The 21,108-nt window shown below is 34.8% G+C and overlaps 1 protein-coding gene across 3 annotated transcripts; it reads left to right on the plus strand.

The window, feature by feature from the left end:
* The first annotated feature begins 4,974 nt into the window (after positions 1–4,974).
* Positions 4,975–8,925, plus strand: LOC114763234 (FT-interacting protein 3). Of its 3 annotated transcripts, none has more exons than XM_028952855.1 (3): positions 4,975–5,148; positions 5,799–5,916; positions 6,102–8,925. In XM_028952855.1, exon 3 carries the CDS (start codon positions 6,222–6,224, stop codon positions 8,544–8,546), a length of 2,325 nt encoding a protein of 774 aa, XP_028808688.1. In that variant the 5' UTR covers positions 4,975–5,148; positions 5,799–5,916; positions 6,102–6,221; the 3' UTR covers positions 8,547–8,925. The 3 variants fall into 3 exon arrangements, with proteins under 3 accessions (XP_028808688.1, XP_028808689.1, XP_028808690.1); XM_028952856.1 differs by lacking the exon at positions 4,975–5,148 and adding an exon at positions 5,181–5,268; XM_028952857.1 differs by lacking the exon at positions 4,975–5,148 and adding an exon at positions 5,642–5,708.
* The last annotated feature ends 12,183 nt before the right edge of the window (positions 8,926–21,108 follow it).

Consider the following 21,108-nt stretch of genomic DNA (forward strand, 5'->3'; position numbering starts at 1 on the left):
GCAAAAAGGAGTAACCATGTGAAAACACGACTTAAATAGGAATAAGAGAATCTTCTCACAGCAAAAGCATGGGTTAGGTAACGAGTTTAATTAAAAGAGTGAATTACTTAATCTGTATTTTGGTAGGTTTTAAATTGTTTTGAAATGTTGAAGAGATCTAACCTGATAGGACAACAGAAGGGGGTGCAAGACAAACAAGAAAAGGCTGGCTTTTTGGTATGGTAAAACAGCAATGTTTTTCCCTGACCGTGTAAAACAGCAACTGATCAAGACCAATACATGTAGCAGGAAAAGCACGAACATATCGATTGGTGTATGTTTAAACTATGATTAAACCAGACATGATTTTGATCTATAGTGGGATCCATGGTCTCGCCTTTATTTATATTTCTTGATCATTTTAGCAATCAGGCAATTGAGCCAGAGAAATTAAAGTTCATTCGGACCATACGTTGAGAATTGTAAAGTCGTGAATTAGACGGATTTAAGCTCACTGTATCAGGTTCTGCACTCTGCTCCAGTGCTCTGAGCAGTAATATTGCGTCTCCATTAAATTGCAGATTAAAGCAACTGGACGCAGACAGGTACGTACTGTGCGTAGGGGCCATTGAGCTGGGACCGGGCTGCCCAGCAACTTGGCTCATATGAGATTTAGATTCCCTCATGTAAATGTTATATAAAAACGTCAATAGGCATTGCTCATATTGATAATGATCACTACGACCTTTCAGGTATGACTCAACATCTCAACCATTTCCTAAATCCAAACTATATATGCTTCCACGTCCCTGTTAAATCACAAACGCACAGTGAGATGTAGATGAGGGCCGGTCCATATTACCCAATGGAATCCATGTAATGTACAGGGGTATTATAAAAAAAAGTGATACAAAAGTTAATTAAATAATACTCCCTCCGTTCCTTATTATAAGAGACATTTGATACTTATGGTATGTTCCTATATATAAGAGACACTTACAAGTTGTCTCTACTTTTTTGTGTTGATTTACTATTTTACCCATATTTATTATCTCCAACTCACACTCTCTCTCCCTCCCACTTCTCTTTCTTTTAATAATTTAATTGTTCTCTTCATGCTCTCTCTCCTTATTAATGAGGGCATTTTTGAAAAAAATTATACTTTTTACACATTAATTGTTCTTAACTAATTTTAACTGTTTTTTTATCAAGGTACTTCGGTTATTTGTCTCTTATAATAAGAACGGAGGGAGTAATATTTGAGACTAAAATAAAACTTTGAAATAAATCTTGTACTTAGCAACGAAGCATTTCATGCCCCAAAAAAATCGAAGGTATGAAAGACAAGAAGAGTGTTCTAAAACAGGACGCAGGCATTGCGGTGCCAACAAGCCCACCAACCCACATTCTTTTGAGCCATACCGACATCCCACAGAGACAGAACATGGTTCCCCATTAACTAAGTAATTAATTAATCTCAATTACTATAAGTATGCGCCAAACATACTTTTACATGCACTAATTTATTATTAATTTATTTATGCTTGCTTTCTCAAGGTTGCCCCTTAATTAACTCAGTCTCTCTCTCTCTCTCTTTTCATTTGGGGGCACGTGCCCTTGCTCTCTCAGCCTTCCCACGTCACTTTGTCGTTTTCATCGTCTCGGCTTACCAAATCAGTAACTAGTCGTTAAATTAATCTCATGCAGCAGCCTTGATTAACATCACCCTGCGCTTCCTTGGAATATTAAAAAATCAATCTTATATTTCAAAAAAGAAAAAGAAAAATCACGCTTATTCAACGAGATGCTCTCAGCTCAAAAATTCGTTTTAGTCCAGTAAATTTTCCGCAGTTTAGCATCTGAAGATGAATGATTCCGTTTCCAAGCTTGTCGTTAAAATAATATTCTGGAGCAATATAGTAGTGTGTGTGTGTATTATGCTTTTATCCCAAAACAATAGACAAGACGTTTGTAAGTTTCCCCAACAGTGAAAAGTTTGAAAGGGCTAGCTGTACATGGTTAAATTGGAAATAATACATTTTGATTTCTTAAAAATTTATTTGAAATAACTTGTAAACAGTTTTTTAATTATTGTTGTTGATATAATAACTAGTTGACTCATTTAAATAGATTAAGAAAATTATGTAAGTTAATTATTTGTAATAAATATGTATTATCTTTTTTAAAATATTCTTGTTAATTGAGTGTATTAGCTAAAACTATTATTATTATAAAAACTATTTAAAAAATAAATATAAAAGACAGAATAAATTAAAATCTCATATTTATGATTAAAATAAAAATAAAGTGAGTAAAGATAATATGATTTATAAAATACGTATACGCAAATAATTTTGCCTCGCTCATATCCGCAGCTTCAAACAAGCTGTAAATGAAATGTTTTAAGCGAGTTTGTTAAGCCTGTCTCCGTCAGAGAATTATACGTGTCATATTCGTAACCACTCTCGTCTTTACTAAATAAACCACTAGCAACTAGCCATTGTACCAATCTACAAAGAGTAATGGCTTTTTTTCCCAAACTGAATATTCCAACCCCAATTTTTAATTTAATTCTAAATATTAGATTCAAATTTATTTTATTTTTTATATTTATTTATTTTTTTAAAATACTTTTCTAATCTTATTTATAAGTCATTTTAATATATACTGTACAGGTCAAGAAAAACATTAAACTTTATTTACCATTATTTAAAATCTAACAACTTTTAATTTTATCCATTTAATATACAATATACATCATGTAAACAAAACACTACTTCCGGTTCTAATTATAAAAGCTAGTTGACTAATTTGACGAGGTTAAAAAAGTAAATTGAGTTAGTTATTTGTCCTAAATAGGTGTTGTCTTTTCTAAAATATATTTGCTAATCAAGTATATTGGCTGGAACTACCATTATTAGAAGGACTACTTTTAAAAGAAATGTATAAATATAAGAGGCAAAGTGGATTGAGGCTTTATATTTAGGACCAAAATAAAAGTCAAACAAGGTCTTATATTAAGAATCGGAGGTAGTAAAATAATAACAAATAAGGGATAAAATTATGCATTCATACAAAAAATTTCTTTCAGTAGCCTATAAATAGGATTAAAGGAGTAGTTTTTATTGTAGTTGCACATATTGCGGGTTTCATCAAATGATAATTTTAGTTAATATACATAATTAGTAAAGATATTCTAAAAAATAAAACATATCTTTATTATAAATAACTAATTACACCAAGTTTTTTATTTTTTCCAAATTAGTTAGTCAGGTTTTATATTAAGTATTTTAAATTTTTGTTTGGTTTGAAATACGAAAGCCATGAGTTTAATTTTCCATGAGTATGATGGGTATATAAATTACTCCTCCGGTCCTTATTATAAGACCCCATTTGACTTTTTATTTGGTCCTAATTATAAGACCCAAATCCATTTTGTCTCTTATATTTATGCATTTTTTTCCAAGATAATCCTTCTAATAATGATAGTTTTAGCCAATATACTTAATTAGCAAGGATATTTTAGGAATGATAACACTTATTTATTATAAATAACCAACTTAACTTACTTCCTTAATCTCCTCAAATAAGTCAATTGGGTCTTATAATTAGAACCAGAGGAGTATTTAAGTATAACCAAAAAGAAATCGACTTGTGCTAGAAACGATAGTTTTAACATCAGTGCTCACATCATTGTTGTTCTCCTAAACAGGACCAAGAGAAATTCTAAAAAGGTATTTAGATAGAAACTAAATCATGAATTTAAAAATATTTTTATGGTTTACGAAATAAAAATGTGAAGAAGTTTATCTTATTCTGTAAAAAAATACTTTTTTAAAAACATTTTTGAGAATTGCCCAAATTCCCTCTATAAGTCGATCTAACGACTTGATCCCTCTATTCATTGTGGTGGAGCGCATCACGTGGTGACTTGATCCCTCTATTCATTGCGTAGGAGAGCATCACGTAGTAAAAGCATGAATTTAATCTACAGTAATTGTCTAATAAACTCGACAGAGTTACGGAGATGAGCGGACTTGGATTCTCCTCACTTCTTCTCCCATTCTCTACCCTCTTTTTCCTTCACAGTTATTAGATTAAAATTTCAATAGTCTAGATTTAACATCTTATAAAAATAATATTATTAAAAAATAAATAAATAAATTTAAACTGTTAAAATTTGGTTTAAACAGTTAACAACTGTAATAAAAAAAGTTGAAAAAAATTTGCTCTGTTATAAGTCTGTAGATATAAGCTGTTTAAATTAGATTTTAACAATTTAAACTTATTTATCTATTTTTATAATTATATTTATTTTTATAAAATGTTGTAAAATATTAAATCTGAACCATTAAAATTTTAATCTAATGACTGTGAAAGGCTAAAAAAAGTAGTGGAGGGAAGAGGACGGAAAAGAAGGGGAGAGAATCCGAGATGAACACACCTCTCGTGCTGATTGATTGTACTGGCAACATGGCAATTCAAAAGAAGTATGGGGCTCACAAGGCGCCATATTTTCCGTGTTTTAATTTTTAATTAATCAATAATCAATGTGGGGAGAGCATAATTGTGGAAGTGGAGCCAGCAGGAAGGGTCAATAAATATACTGGTATGGTCCTATAAAAGGGCAAGGTTGAAATTCCAGTCTTGTCCCCAAACCCACCTTTTCGTGTGGAAAATGAGGATCCGATGACGGGGCGGAGTTGTTGATCCTGAATCCTCACGATCTCAAATCAAAGCAGCGCAAGCGGTAGTTACACGTGTAATTGCCGACCGTAGGATTTCACAGGCGCGTGTGGACCCACCTCCACCCTACCTTCCCGTACACCAACAGGGCAATTCCACAGTGTGAAAAAGTAAAGTAAGGAGCTTCTGTGTATATTTTGCATAGATTCATCAGATCCTAGCCCCACACCAAGGAGTGGGGGGAAAATTAAAAAGAAAAAGAAAAAGAAAACCGAGAAACCCAAGGCGGAAAAACACTTGACCTTCAAGAGCCTTCTCTCTCTGTATCTCTTCATTTTTCCTTGGGCCGCTCTCATCGTTATCTTTTCTCTCTTCTCAGTCTGGGAATTCCCAGCTCTATTCCTCGAGCTTCTTTCATGTTCTTCCTAAGAAACTACCCAATCTACTTCAACCCTCATTTTGGATCCAAATCGCTTGGCCAAGGTATATCCCTAACCCCTTGATTCGTACGGCATTTTACTTCTTAAACATGAAGGCTGCTCCATTTCTTTCTATTGAGCCCGCTGAGAAATTCTCGAGTACTTTCATGCATCGCAGTGGCTGGTATTTATCATATTTTGTCCGGCATTCACTCATATGGAGTTGGCCTTTTTTGTATTTTTTTTTTCCTTTTCCATAAATGGTTTCCGCAAATTGAAAAAAAGAACAGAGAGCGCGCGCGAGAAAAAGAGAGAGAGCGAGAGAAAGAGAAGATTAGTATGAACGCACAATCTGAGTGTGTAGATATGTTGGTTTAGATTTCTTTCTTTTTTTTTTTTTCTTTCCCCTTTTTAACCGCTCATGTTGGTGGCTTAAAAAGCGCAAAACAAGCATGCGAAAAAAAGAGTGAGCTCTGTTCGAGGTGCTTGTTTCCGGAAACATTTTACTCTAGTTAGTTGAGTAATGGTATTCGCATCAAGATCTCGGAATGTTGAAAATATAAAACTAAAACCATGTCGCTCTATCATCTTTGCTGCTTTTCTGTCTGCAAACTCACAATCTAGGTTTCATGTTGTATTTCCTGCGCCTGTGAAACTAAAACATTCGAAATGTATTTACAATGTTTTTTGGGTTAATAATCTTTGCGGTTGCAGGGTAGATAATCGGATCTAAAGGCTTTGAGGGAAGCTCTCGACTTTCTCCGGCGGGAGTTAAGGTTATTTACAGCAATTGAACATCGAACTTCGTGAAATCAGAGATCTAGCCATCTAGGTTTGCCATTGACTACTTCTGCTCTCTGTCCGTTATCAAGAATCGCCTTTTTTCAGATTTTTGGCTGTTAGCTCGTATATTTATCTTTTTATCCGGGTTTTCAGATTTTCAAGTTTCCCGAATATTTAGGTTGCTTGGTTTGCTGGCCTATAACAGCTATTTGACTCTGCTTTCCTGTTCTTTAGGCTTCTCGGAACGGTATCATTTTCGAAGTTCAAACTCTATCCCTGCGCCTGCGAGATTTTATCGTTCTACTTCGGTTTCAAATTTTTCTGAATTGGGTCTCCTTTTTCTGAATCAAGAAGATGCAGAGGCCTCCGCCGGAAGAGTATTTATTGAAGGAGACCAACCCTCACCTTGGAGGGGGAAAGGTCTCTGGTGATAAAGTAACGAGTACCTATGATCTTGTTGAGCAAATGCAATACCTGTATGTAAGGGTGGTCAAGGCTAAGGACCTGCCTGCAAAAGATGTCACTGGCAGTTGTGACCCTTATGCTGAAGTGAAGCTCGGAAACTACAAAGGCACCACTCGTCACTTTGAGAAGAAAACTAACCCTGAGTGGAATCAGGTTTTTGCTTTCTCCAAAGATCGGATGCAGGCCTCGACGCTGGAGGTTACTGTGAAAGATAAAGATTTTGTGAAGGATGACTTCATTGGCCGTGTTTCATTTGACCTGAATGAGGTCCCTAAACGAGTTCCCCCAGATAGCCCTCTGGCACCACAATGGTATAGATTGGAGGACAGGAAGGGCGATAAGGCAAAGGGGGAGCTAATGCTGGCAGTATGGATGGGTACCCAAGCTGATGAAGCATTTCCTGAAGCTTGGCACTCTGATGCCGCAACAGTTAGTGGGGCTGATGCTCTTGCAAACATTAGATCAAAAGTGTATCTATCTCCGAAGCTTTGGTATTTAAGGGTTAATGTAATAGAGGCGCAAGACCTGCTACCAACTGACAAGGGTAGATACCCAGAAGTTTTTGTGAAGGCTATCCTGGGAAATCAGGCTTTGAGGACCAGAATCTCTCAGAGTAGGAGCATTAATCCAATGTGGAATGAGGACCTGATGTTTGTAGCAGCAGAGCCATTTGAGGAGCCCCTCATTTTGAGTGTGGAAGACAGAGTTGCACCTAACAAAGATGAAGTGTTGGGGAGGTGTGTAATTCCTTTACAGTATGTGCATAGGAGGCTAGATCACAAACCTGTGGACACTAGGTGGTTCAATCTTGAGAAACATGTTGTTGTAGAAGGGGAAAAGAAGAAGGAAATCAAGTTTGCTAGCAGGATCCACATGAGGATCTCCCTAGAAGGTGGTTATCATGTTTTGGATGAATCAACTCACTACAGCAGTGATCTACGCCCAACAGCAAAACAGCTGTGGAAGTCCAGCATTGGCGTTCTTGAAGTGGGGATATTGAATGCCCAAGGCTTAATGCCTATGAAAACCAAAGATGGGAGGGGGACGACAGATGCTTATTGTGTTGCAAAATATGGGCAGAAGTGGGTAAGGACTAGGACAATCATTGATAGTTTTGCACCCAAGTGGAATGAGCAATATACTTGGGAGGTTTTTGATCCTTGCACTGTCATCACTATTGGTGTTTTTGATAACTGTCATTTACATGGCGGCGATAAGGGTGGAGGAGCAAAGGATTCAAGGATTGGGAAGGTAAGAATTCGCCTTTCCACCCTTGAGACTGAACGGGTCTATACACATTCCTATCCTCTCCTAGTCCTTCACCCTAATGGGGTAAAGAAGATGGGTGAGATTCACTTGGCTGTGAGGTTCACTTGTTCTTCTTTGCTTAACATGATGCATATGTACTCACAACCTTTGTTGCCAAAGATGCATTATATTCACCCATTAACTGTCAGCCAGCTTGACAACTTGAGGCATCAAGCAACTCAGATTGTTTCTATGAGGCTGAGTCGTGCTGAGCCACCATTGAGAAAGGAGGTAGTGGAATATATGCTGGATGTGGGTTCCCATATGTGGAGTATGAGAAGAAGCAAAGCTAACTTCTTCAGGATAATGGGAGTTTTGAGTGGATTAATTGCTGTGGGGAAGTGGTTTGATCAGATTTGCAATTGGAAGAATCCTATCACAACAGTTCTGATTCACATCTTGTTTATCATATTGGTTATGTATCCAGAGCTTATCTTACCTACAATTTTCCTTTATCTTTTCTTGATTGGAGTTTGGTACTATCGGTGGAGACCAAGACATCCTCCCCACATGGACACTCGACTCTCTCATGCGGACTCTGCCCATCCTGATGAACTGGATGAAGAATTTGACACATTCCCAACTTCTCGACCGTCTGACATTGTAAGAATGAGATATGATCGACTTAGAAGTATTGCTGGGAGGATCCAGACAGTGGTTGGTGACTTGGCTACTCAGGGAGAGAGGCTGCAATCTTTGCTCAGCTGGCGAGATCCAAGGGCAACAGCCCTGTTTGTGATTTTCTGTCTTGTTGCTGCCATTGTTCTGTATGTTACTCCTTTTCAAGTTGTGGCCCTCCTCACTGGATTCTATGTGTTGAGGCATCCAAGGTTCCGTCATAAGCTTCCTTCAGTGCCGCTGAATTTCTTCAGGAGGCTTCCTGCAAGAACTGATTGCATGCTGTGAGTAACCCCCAGTTTTATCGCAATTCAACTGTGATTGCTATGCCTTGTTACCTATCAATGAGTCTGGGAAGGCGCAGAAACAAATTAAGCTTATTTACTTTTATCGTCAAGGACCAGATTTTGGTTTCTGGTTTAACGTGTATGACCTTCTGAAGGGTAGTAGATTTTGTGGGTTTGCTGTTCATTATGTGGTAGGGTTTTCTGTTTTGAACTCCATCTTAGTCTGCTGTTCATTTGTAATTTTGTAGGTTTTGTGTTGAAATTGACTTGTGTTGATTTACTTTTATCTTTAATTAGATGAAGTAATTTATCGAAATGACATGGTCGATCTGAGCACCGCCACCATTGACCATGTTTGAAAATGGATGTGATTTTGGTTATTTCCCTGTGCGCAATCAGATTCCCGTTTCTATAATTTGGCGAAAATGTTTCTCCAGTTTTAAGATGCTTCCGATGGGTTTTGTTTGAAAGAGGTGAGCAACCTTATTCTCCCTGACAGACAAACCAACTACCAAATAGTTTAGTAGGTTTATGATCCCCTGCATGTTCAGCGTGTCTCTCTAGATCTTGTCATATTATAAAAATTTTGTAAAAGAATGCATGTGGCTATCCTTGTCTCTGGACAATGACGGGGAAATAATGCCCCCCTTACTCTGCGCATCTTGTGTTATTTCGAGTTGAGAAATTCAAGTGCTAGCACAAAGATCGCCTCTGGAGTCTTTTGCCTTTTGGGTGATTTCTTTGAGTATTACTATTAACCATGGTATGCTCCCTGCCAACAATACCCTTCCCCTGCATGTGCCAAAGCGACCTAAACGACGGCCTCTGTTCGAAAGCGGTTCGATTAAAGTGCATGGGTGGTCACCTTTTTGAGTGGGGAAAAAAAAAAGTGCCATGGATGACGGAGACTGTCTGGTAATCCACAGTAGAATTTGACTGCCAGAACCAGAATATAGGGCTAATAAGGTGAAATAAAAAAGAATGGGGTCATTGATTACTGGAATTGTATGGCCGGTTCTAAGTTTTATGGGAGTGGGGACCTACCTCCTCTCTCTCTCTCTCTCTCTGCTTCCATCTTTATAGCTTTACAGCCTGTAACATACTTTGCTTTTCTCCGGTTTCCTGTTCTAGTGAATGTGTGTAATGCGTGTGGACAAAATCTTGCCCGGCTTTACTGAGCGTACCTGCTTATCTGGGACTCCTAGTTAAAACTTCATCTCCATCTGCCTGCGTCAATGGGTTGGCTCTGTAAATTTTCTCTACCCTTCATTGTTTGAGTGGAAGATGATATATCAACAGACAAAGTTCTGTTGCATCGCAGCAGAGCGCAGTGGTGCGATGCAGCTCGTGGGGAATATTCTCTACACTTCCTTAGGTGTGAAGTTAACCATATATCACTGCTTTATTCGATAAGGGCCACGAGATCATGAGGACACTATTATTTATTTTTGCTCCCCTTTTTCTGACTTTAAAGTGGTTCTAATCGACACCATCATCTATACAAGCAACACCTACACAAGTGGGGAATAGTCATTTCTTGATTTATTTTACACGGCAAAAAAGATCGAGAAGATTTATGTATCATGTCATTGAAGATCAGTTTCTACCGCAAACATTTGTACGGGCAGAGCCATGAAATTGACTGGCGGGGCATATTAATGTGCAACGTTATGTCTTATCTCCAAAGAATTAATAGAAGATGATAATTTCTGGCGAGGTGGTATGGGAAAAATAAAGCGGAGTAAGAAATGAGTCGTGTTAATTGGGTCCATAGATACTATTGAAGTGGGTCAAAACAAGAGTCAAGAGCAGTGTTGCGTTAATGTGTACGGTGGAGAAGTGGGGTCGGAGGCGTTGTTTTTATTAATGAGCGAATATTCAGTTTTAGAGTTATGGTGAAAATGATGCCCAAATATATCCGTTCTTTTCCTCGTTGGCAAGTATATACATGATGTTACGCTTGTATTTTGGACTTTTATATTCTTCTGCTTTCCAGTGCAAAATTCCACAGCATTTTATAGTGCAAGGGATGGATTCGGATATTCTTATTTGCTGAACATCCAACGAAAAAAAAAAAAACTAGAAATGATCTGAGAGAGAGAGAGAGAGAATATACGTATAATTTTCACAGCAGATGGGGAATGAACTACTCTTTTAACTTTTACGGCACCTCAGTCTCTTTTTGGATAGTGGACGTGGTCCTGTCTTAACTTTGCGTTGTTGGTTTTGGGCGAGGGATACCTTAAATTCTTGAGCTATCTCTTCAATGTCGCTTTCTTTCGGCCCCACTTGATGGCCGGACACACGACACATCTTCTTCCACTAATTTCTTTCTTTCACATGGCCGAAACAAAATGAATATTGAAGAGATAGCTGAATATCGCGTCCATGTTCTCATTTAGTTAATTTTCATCAAGAAAATTTGTATGGAAGACTTTTTCACAATTTTTCCTAAAAAGAGACATAACAGAATGCAATAACAACATCGTAGCCCGCCTCTGGAATGGGCTGGTTTTTTTAGGCCGGCCCAGATTGCCTAAAATCATCATTCTTATTGGACTCTTGACCAAGAAGGCCCATTGTGATTTGTAGTGGAAGTTCCAAAAAGAAAAGGGGGAGGAGTCAAAAGTCAAAACAGAACAACTCAAATGGAGACGCAGAATGGACGAGGGATTGGATCATTCATCGGATTGAGGAGCTTCATTTGTGGAACCGACTTCCATATGTTGCCTTTCAATCAACCCAATTTATTGTTTTCCCACTCTGCTCAAACTCATACCACTTCACCTCCCTCTACGCTCCATAACTAAAGGAACACAAGTTAGATACTTTTATGCTCTCTAATAAATACCACGGTTATTATTAAGTAATTATCAAAACATGTAATATTAAATAACACTATCTTTTATTCTAATTATAAGAATTTGTTTATAGTCTACAAACAAGATCTTATAATTAGGAGCTAATATCTCATATCTGAGTTGTTATGCTATGAAATAGATTCCGTCCACAGAGAGAAGGACAAAGAGAGGTGCCGGAAGGGGTCTTCGAGTTCAAACTTGGCGTGTTTTGCCAGCTTTGGATATATATTTTCGTCTCTTATTTCTGAATTAACTATGATTTTTTTGTATAAAGTATGTGGATCTCATGTATCGCATGAATTATAATCAATTATTAAAAACGAACTAACTGCACTGTTTATGCGTGTGTTGATTTTTACATTTATATTTTATATTACATTTTCCATATTGATTGATAATGTATTGTTTGATAGATATTCGGATTTCAATAAAAAATTTATTCTATTTTAACGAAATATATGTTGTTTATGTTGACTAAATAATAATTATTTTTTAGCTTGAAAATGGGAGAATCCCGCAGACTCCTCACACCACCTCTTCTAACCTCAACTTGGTAAATAAGGAAGCACATGAGAATATATAGTGTGTGTGTGTGTGTGTATAAATATGAAGAGAGGAAGATAAATTTATGTATCCCCAATAAAACGATTAAAGCGGTGACCACTTCATATTCAAAATATGAAAATATCAATGCCTGTCCATACGCTGAAGTCAAGTCAACCACCATTTATGTCGTCCCTACTCCTTTAATAATTTAACGAAGTTGTTTAGCGTGTCTGACAAGACTACACTTCGATCTTCTGCTAAAACAAGATAGGGTCCATCGCTAACATGGCGGAGCGGAGAGACCCAGATTTAATTTTTGCTAACCGGCAATTTCCAATACATTTATTAAGCTCCCTTGGCGACCAATTAACTTAATCCATGGCATGATTTTTGGAACTTTCTCTTGTACTACTTAAGTTCCTACATACCTAATACGAATTCTAGCTAATAACAAGTTTCGAGACTGTCCATAGATTATTGTTGGAAATTAAACAAAACCCCAGGCCATATATCTAGGATTTCAATTAGAGTGTCGCGAATTTAATTTGACTTGTACTATTAATTTGAAGGAGCTGATGATCTCACCTCGATCCACACTATCATAAATTAATGAATGCCAACCAAAAGTAGGTTTAGGAATATGGAGCCAAAATGTTTAGGTTTAATGCATTCTTGTCGCTCATGGCTCTGCCTAAATCTAACAGTGGAGGAAGTTGAGATCACAATGATCACTTCCACATTTGTCACCAAATGATATGAGCTTCATTGACCTCTTCGTACATCGATTTCATCGTCAGCTATTCCGGGTATGGCCTTCATCTTATGCGGACCATACCTCTTTCCTTCACGATGTCGTTCAATGACCAAATTTAATTGCAAATGAAGACAAATTCATAATTTCGTTAAGGAATCTTTCAGCTAATTCAAGATTATTTTTATTTTGAAGATAAGTATTAGATATATGGAAAATTTGATCGGTTATACACTCCATCCAATCGCATCTCCTCATTAATTTTATCAGATGGCTTCATGGCCCGTCCAAATCAAAGATTAGATTAATATTGCATTACATTTCAATGAAGAACCCTATCACTTCCATCCAAGAGGCAAAATATAGAGTATCCTGTCACAATCACAACCGCAGAGAAGAGGGGTTAGACTAGATGCGTGCGTAGAGACTTAATTCCTCATATTCATATAAATGTTGTGAACCAAATATTCAACGTGTTAAAAGTATTATTCGACGAAGCTTGTTTTTTTTTTTTTATGTGTGTGTGCGTGTGTGCGCTTTCATCTATATTTCTTCAAGTATTATATATATATATATATATATATATATCTAGCATTAATATGTATACAATTTTAATTTGAAATGAGCAGGAGGTGGAGTAGTGATGCGTGTACTTTACGTAACTAATAAGTAGCTTTCCACCCTAGATGATATTACTTAGTTTTTTTTCAATACCTTGATATGAATTATTATGAGTGAAGGTTTTCGCTCGTGTTCGTTTCGAAGTACTTACCTTCCGTAGCAGAGAGAATCAGTATTAATATTAATAATATTAATTGACGATCAACTTCTGCACTTTAATTATCTTTTTCCCGAATCTTGTTAAATGACATTTAACCGCCAAACCAGTGCGTTTATTTATTGGTGATTTAGAAAGTTATAATATAATTTCTGTCCATGCGATTCAGAGATGGACACGTAAGAAAGAGATATTGAGTTTAATTAAAAAGGATAACATCACTGAACAACTTATTATCAGGATAAAAAGCTTTTACCTCTGAGTTAAATATGTGATCAGTTATAAAGCCGGGGGTATATTATCATTGAATATTGATCAATGAGATTGGGTAACCTAATTCGTGTTTAATGAGTATAAAATAGGAAAGAACCTCAACTGCTAATGACGGGAATATTAGAAAACAAATAGCTAGGGCGGCACCATCCCAGCAGCCTCATTAGAAAACTGCGGAATGCATTACCAACTAATTGATGTAAATAAATATCTTTTGAGTAAAATACACCGACCGCCCTTCTATTTTATTTCAATTATAAAAGCCTCCCATCTATTTTGAAACGTATATAAACCTCCTTATAATTAAAATGTATGTTATACAAACCCTCCTCTCATATTTAATATTAAATTTCCATCCATTCAAACTGTTAGTTAGCTGTTAAGTTTGATTTTAAATTATTTTTTTAATCAAAATATCCATTTTTAATTTAATAATTATTTAGACATTTGTATTTTCTAAAATAAAAAATAATTCTAATACATATATTTTTAAAATTTCTAATATCCTATAAAATTTATTAATTTTGATCTAAGTCATAAAATTTTATAATTTTAATATTTTATCGAATTCATTAGCAATTATTTATTTTTATTTCTTTTAAATTGTAAAAACATATTTTAAATACATAGTTTTTTTTATCATAGAGTTTACATAATATAAGTTTAAAAGATTTTATAAATTATTTAAATTTATAAACAAGTTTAGTCAAAGTATATATATATTTATTAGTTAGATTTTTAATCAAGTATTTTATGTTTGTCTTAAATGAATGAAATCTATATAACCGTAAAAATATAATTTTAGAATTTATTAGAATGAAGGGTAAAATAGTAAGTAAAATTTATTTTAATATATATATTTTAGTTAAAAATACTATTTTGAGAATTTTTTTAGAATATTCATAACAGTGTTAACTTATTGAATTAAACTATATATTTTTAAAATAGAATGGAGTTCTGTGTAATTGATACAAATTAAAAAAGTAGTCAGGGTATTTTACTCATATCTTTTTATATATGTTGAGTTACAAATCAATGGTGTTCTGTTTAGCGTAATATTAGCGTTATCTGATCTCAAAGACTGAATTTAATCACCTGGATCTCAATTTGCTTTGGAACAAATAATAGTTCGGGTTTTCTCTTGACCTGGCAATTCGATCACTTTCGGATCAAAGCCAACTTAGAAGTATGTGGAGTCCTAAAATTAAAGTTTCTTAATTAAACTATTTTACTCCCTAGATTTGCTCTGAGATGTACCTAATCCATTTCGATTGCCACTGTTTTGCACTCTCACTTATTTAAAAGAAGTTTACATTTTGTTTCTTTCAAGAGGAAGGGGTTGGTGGGGCTATAAAAATTAAATAACAAGCTCTGAACATAAATAAGATGATTTTTGGCCAAAAAAAAAAACTTTTCCAGTCCTAAATATAAAACCCTTATATTTAGAACCGAAAGAGTATATATATACATGAGATGATTTGAGATGACATCCTAAGCAAATAAAAAGGAAACCTGACATATCGACAACGGCGTTTAATTACAATGCCTTTATATTTCTTGAAAAGTTTGTTCTTAATTGCTTGTTTCATTTTTTGTGAAGCTTAGCCCTAAACTATTCTTCAAAACAAATTAATTAAATATATATTTTTATGCTAAGGATTAAAAAAACCTTTTTAATTGAATTTTATTTCATACTTTTTAAGGGTAAGCTGGAGTATGTATAATAACTAATACTGTTTCCTATTCTTAATATAAGAGTTAATTGACTAATTTGAGTATGTTAAATAAATTAGTTACGTTAGTTATCTGTAATAAATAGATGTTGCTTTCTCTAAAATATCTTTACTAATCAAATGTATAAGTTATAACTACCATTATTACAAGGACTATTTTAAAAAAATGGATAAATATGAGAGATAAAGTGAATTGGAGTTATATATTTAGAACCAAAATAAAAATCAAATAAACTCTTATATTAAAGACCAGAAGCAGTTGTAAAATACAATTTATTTGGATTCTATTCAATTAGTTAATTCGCTCCAAGTATAGAGAAAGTGTAAGGCTTAATTTTTTTAAAAAAGTAATTTTATAGTTAATCAAATAAGCAAAATTTAATTATTTTAGAAGAATTTTAATTTCCTCTTATTGACCTCTACCAAGTGATCCCATATATAGTACAAATTAAAAAAGACACATATACGCAGATGTATCTGTGTCCTCTTGTCATTGAAACTTCTGCCACATGCTTGTACAGCTATTCTCACACACACACACAGAGACACACAGACACACAGATATATATCTCTAAAAGCGCTCAGATTTGGATTCTTCAGATTCTGTTGGGGTAAAAAAAGAATACACGATCGAGTTTCTACGAATTAAACAATATATTTAAAAATTTCAAATATGGCAGCGTGATTTACATTCAGTGACTTTAATAATATTGACTTTTACGCAAGCTAATAATTCAGGGTATAATATTAATATGTTGGCAAAAGAAATTCAGGGTATAATATATGTTGCTTCAATGCTCTAATTATTTTATAAGTTTGAATGTTTAGTCTCAATCCTTTCATAGGCCAAAGATATACATGTTGCTTATCTCTTTTTTTCTCTTTTCTTTTTAAAAAAAACTATGATGCTATTATCCCTAACCGTAGTTAACAGGTACATGATATTTAAGGATCCTCTCAGAATATTAATTACAACTAAAAACCTGAATTTCTTTAAAAAAAAATTAAAAAGGAACACGTACAGTCTTTGGTTGTAATTAAGAGGGATAAAATTGCACTATTTTTGCGTTTGAATCGATTAAAAGGGACAATACTATCTAGTTTGATCAAGTAAACTTCACAAATCGGTACCCAAAAAGGGGACCCATACACACAAATATTAGTATGTAGCGTGCACATATCACACGTATGTGCTTACATCAAACTATATATTCCTATGCAATGAGCACGAGCACCCTTGATAACGTTTGGCCCCGAATATATATATATATAAATATATATATATATATATATATATCTGTGTGCGCGCGCGCGTGAATATGATCGTAGTAGTTGTTTAATTTGTTGAACAATAATTTGAAGTGTCACAAATTCAAAGTTCTCGTTTTATTATTGTACTTAACACGAATTTGTGGAGTGTGAAACATGACGCATTGGCAATATTCTTATTTTCTTGCCATGCCTTTGGACTTCACCAGCAATGGTGGGTGTGTGCACGTGGATCCTATTCATGGAAGCAAAAGAATGTGGCCTCAATCAACGAAACCGAAGTGTGTAGGAAATTAACACATACAGAGAGAGACATGTACAGACAGAGGTTAGAGGAAGAGAAACACAGGAAGAAAGATTATGTGGACTATTTATTCGCTGAGCTTCTGATATCATATTGTTTGACTACTGGTGCTAACATTATTGTTGTCTCATGTTCTGAGTCAAGCTGCAGCAATTCTCATTAAAATCCAAGAAAAAGTCTTATAAAGCGTACTGGATCAGAAAATGGCATTGCTTCTTAAATAGAAAGTTTTTCCGAGATATTATAGACGGACACATGTACGTGTGGGTGGCTGTCAGCGTGGACAAGTCATAAATGTGAGTGTCAAATTCTAGGAAGGAAAGAGGCTTTTTTCTTTTCCAACAGCTTGAATAATTTGGAATGTAAAAACCGCCCATTTTTATTCGTTTGGACGTGACTTCTACTATTGAAGTTATATTTTATGTATACATATATATATATATATATATATATATATTGCCAACTCTATACACACACGTTTATCTTCGTCTACGACCTTTTGGAGGAGGACGAGGCGGTGTCTTGTATATTACGAATAACAATACTACCTCCGGTCCTTAATATAAGACCCTGTTTGACTTTTATTTTGGTTCTAATTATAAGACCCCAATCCACTTTGTCTTTCATATTTATGTATTTTTTTCTAAGATAGTCCCTCTAATAATTGTAGTCCTAGCCAATATAGTTGATTAGCAAAGATATTTTAGGAAAGACACTATCTATTTATTACAAATAGCTAACTTAACTTCTTTCCTTAATCTCCTCAAATTAGTCAACTGGGTCTTATAATTAAGACCGGAGGTAGTACAAAATAAATACGAGCACAGCAATTCTTACTCTCATCAGAGTCAACGTGCCGAATACATGAAATGCCCCGGTGCCCCCAGTGTCCACGTTTTAAAGGTTTTATGATCAGAATAATTTCAATATTGCGAATTAAAATGTTGTGAGTGAGCAAAATTGTTGATTTCTTTTAAAATTATATAATGTATGAACGTTTTGAATTTGAATTGTAGAGGTTGAATTTTCAAGAGCATTATTGGAGATGGAAAATTGAACAAAGCTAGCCTCCCAGACAAAGATGGCGGGCGCGCCGCCCGGGGGCCCTCCCAACAATTTCTATAATGTTTCGGGTCCCCACCCCAAGTGTAGCCTCTTTCATCTGGGGCTGCCGCTTCTTTCCGGTTTTATCTCCAGCGGTGGTCACGCCGACGGTTGCCGGCAGGGCTTCGGCATGAAAATGAAGGACTTTTTTCCTTAGTTGAGGACATTATATTCTGAAAACCCATTACAATTAAATGACATGAGGCATGAGGCTTCAGAGTAGTTTAATCATCTCAAGAGACCTTTTTTTTTTGTTAAAGTGTTGTGAGGGACCTCAAAGCAGTTTTCATATTCCAAATTTACACATTCATATTTTTCAAAAAATATTTATGCGTACCAGGCGTGACACGTGGCCCGTGGACGAGTAGTTTATGGACACCTATCGGATTTGCATGTTGAAATACCCCGGGTGTCAACTGTGAAGCCACAGCTGTTGATCGATGGGGGATCGTGGAAGACCAGTTTCAAAATCTATCCAAATAAACCAAAAGAGATAATTATAAATAGGTCTGCAAAATTAATTATTCCTTGGTCTATTTGTATGTCATTTTTTCTTATTTACATGTCAAAACAAATGATTTTATTATTTGATGCCCTAAAAAAATAGTAAATAAAATCATCCGCGTAAATTAGATTAACGACGTAATTCTTTCGTCGTTAACTGATTATTTAATCAGTGATTAAACTTAATTCGCTAATTTGAATGATAATCACCTGTTTTTTTTTAAGCGAAACTTAATTATAATCCTCTCAATAAAAGGCGAGGAAGAAGCGTTTGTTAAGAAACAAAAAATATCTACCGCTATGGTTGAGTGCTTGGTTCAAAATAATTGTAAGATGTTGTATTAATTACTAGGTATTGAGTTTGAATCTGAAAATACAGCTTTCTTAAATTCTTAGTGGTGGAATTTGACACCCAAAGTAACTCAACCTAACTTAATTTGGACCAGTTTGGACATCGACACATCTTTAGCACGGGACATTGAATCCTCCATGCAACCTCTTGAAATCTAAAAAAGAATAAATATATTTTACGTGGTTACAAAAATCATCCAAACAAATAAAATGCTTATTATTAATTAAGATAAAATTTTATTTGGTTGTGAAGTATGTATATATGTAGCCCAATTAATTAATAGTTATTGTCAAACAGGAAAAATGGCCTTTGTTTTTATTTTATTTTGGGAACAGGTTAATGAAAGGCTGCGTGTGTGTGCGCGCTCTGAAAAATGTCTTGCTAGTTGCGTAGTATTTGATTCAATATATGTTTCAGTTTTAATTTGCTGATGAAACCGTTGCACAATTATAGAGTACAAACATCGTCAATTTGTAAATCAACGACGATACAGTAATACGTTGATGAGTGGGGTTAGTAAGTAATCCCACAGAAGTTTGATGGAGGCCTTCATATGAGTGTGGCGGGTCAATATCCACGCGTACGTGCTCAGGCGAATGCATTGCCCTTCATCGGTTTATTTCATTGGCGAGCTTTAGATCAAAGTCATACATCCAAACATGGTTTGTTTATTGGTACCTTGCTGGACAAATAAAAATTATCACTTCCGGTCCTAATTATAAAGCCTCGTAGACTACGAATATTATCTTATAATTAGGATATGAGGTAATAATTCACAGCGCTAGAGATCCAAGTGACATATTGATCCAGATAGAACATCACATATATATTGACTTTTTATGTGGGCCATGAATATTATTGTTCATATATATATAAATATATATAAATCACCAATTAGGAGTTTATTGTCTAAGCGAATATAATTTTCCTAGAAGGCTTTCGCGTGCCTGATAATAGCGGGAGTCAATGATATTGATTTCTTTATTATGTAAACCACATACACACACCCACCATTCGCCTATAATTTATATGGTCTAAATATTTTATCAATGCCATTACACAAATATTCTCCATTATTCTATTTTGTTGCTTGAAACACCTTCGAGGTCAATGTGATAACTAAGCGGGGAAAATTATAAATAAATAATATCATTTTCAATCATCCACTTAAAAAAAAAAAAAAAAGAGGATAACTTCTGCAAGCTAATTTATCCTATGACTCTTAATTATTGTATTCATCTGCGATAGTCATAGAGTCCATGCTGACGAAAATGATTTATTTGATTATTCAACTTGGAGTAAACATTTTCAAAATTGAGGAATATCATTATATACTGTAGCGTTACAACGACTTGATTAACTCGAGGAACGCATGTGAATAAAGTCTCAATATCTCCCTCGAAACTTTTAATTAGGGTGAGTGTTAGATCTCCAAGTGGGAATTGGGATTTTAATTTGAAGGTCATAATTGTTTAATTTCCACGGAAGTGATTACTAATTAATCAATTACTCGACAATTTCATCAAAACTTATTATTTGAACACATGATTTATAAAATAAATTGATTTATTTGGAAGAGAGAGGACAGGTATTCTTAAATATTCATAATTACTCTCTTTTTTTAAGGGAAAATATATATATATGATTTTGCAAGGAGGAAAAGAAATAAAAGAGCTGGGAAACGAAAGGGGAGTCAGTTTTGGTGCTCATTACTTTAATGAGTACTCTAAATTCATCAGATTTAGATTGTCTATATCTCATTTACATGATTCAGATTTTGTTTTTTATTTTTATTTGCTCAAAATAATTATTTTAACATGTATAGAACCTAAAATAGAAATAATCTTTTAACTATTATTTTTTCAAAAAATATTTTTTTCTATTTAAAAATAATTAATTAAAAATTTTAAATCTAGACAGTTCAAATCAATTATAAACAGTCTAAATCTGATAAACTTAAAGTGTTCATCAAGACAACGAGAACTAAAACTTGTTCGGCGGAAGGTGAACTTGGTTAGGGATGATCCAATAGATACTGAAGGCCGCCTGTGAGGAATCTACGTGTAAGTTTGCATGAAAATGTGAACA

Source organism: Neltuma alba, unplaced genomic scaffold (assembly GCF_004799145.2).
Source record: "Neltuma alba isolate B1F8T4 unplaced genomic scaffold, ASM479914v2 tig00011267_pilon, whole genome shotgun sequence".
Classification (NCBI taxonomy): domain Eukaryota; kingdom Viridiplantae; phylum Streptophyta; class Magnoliopsida; order Fabales; family Fabaceae; genus Neltuma; species Neltuma alba.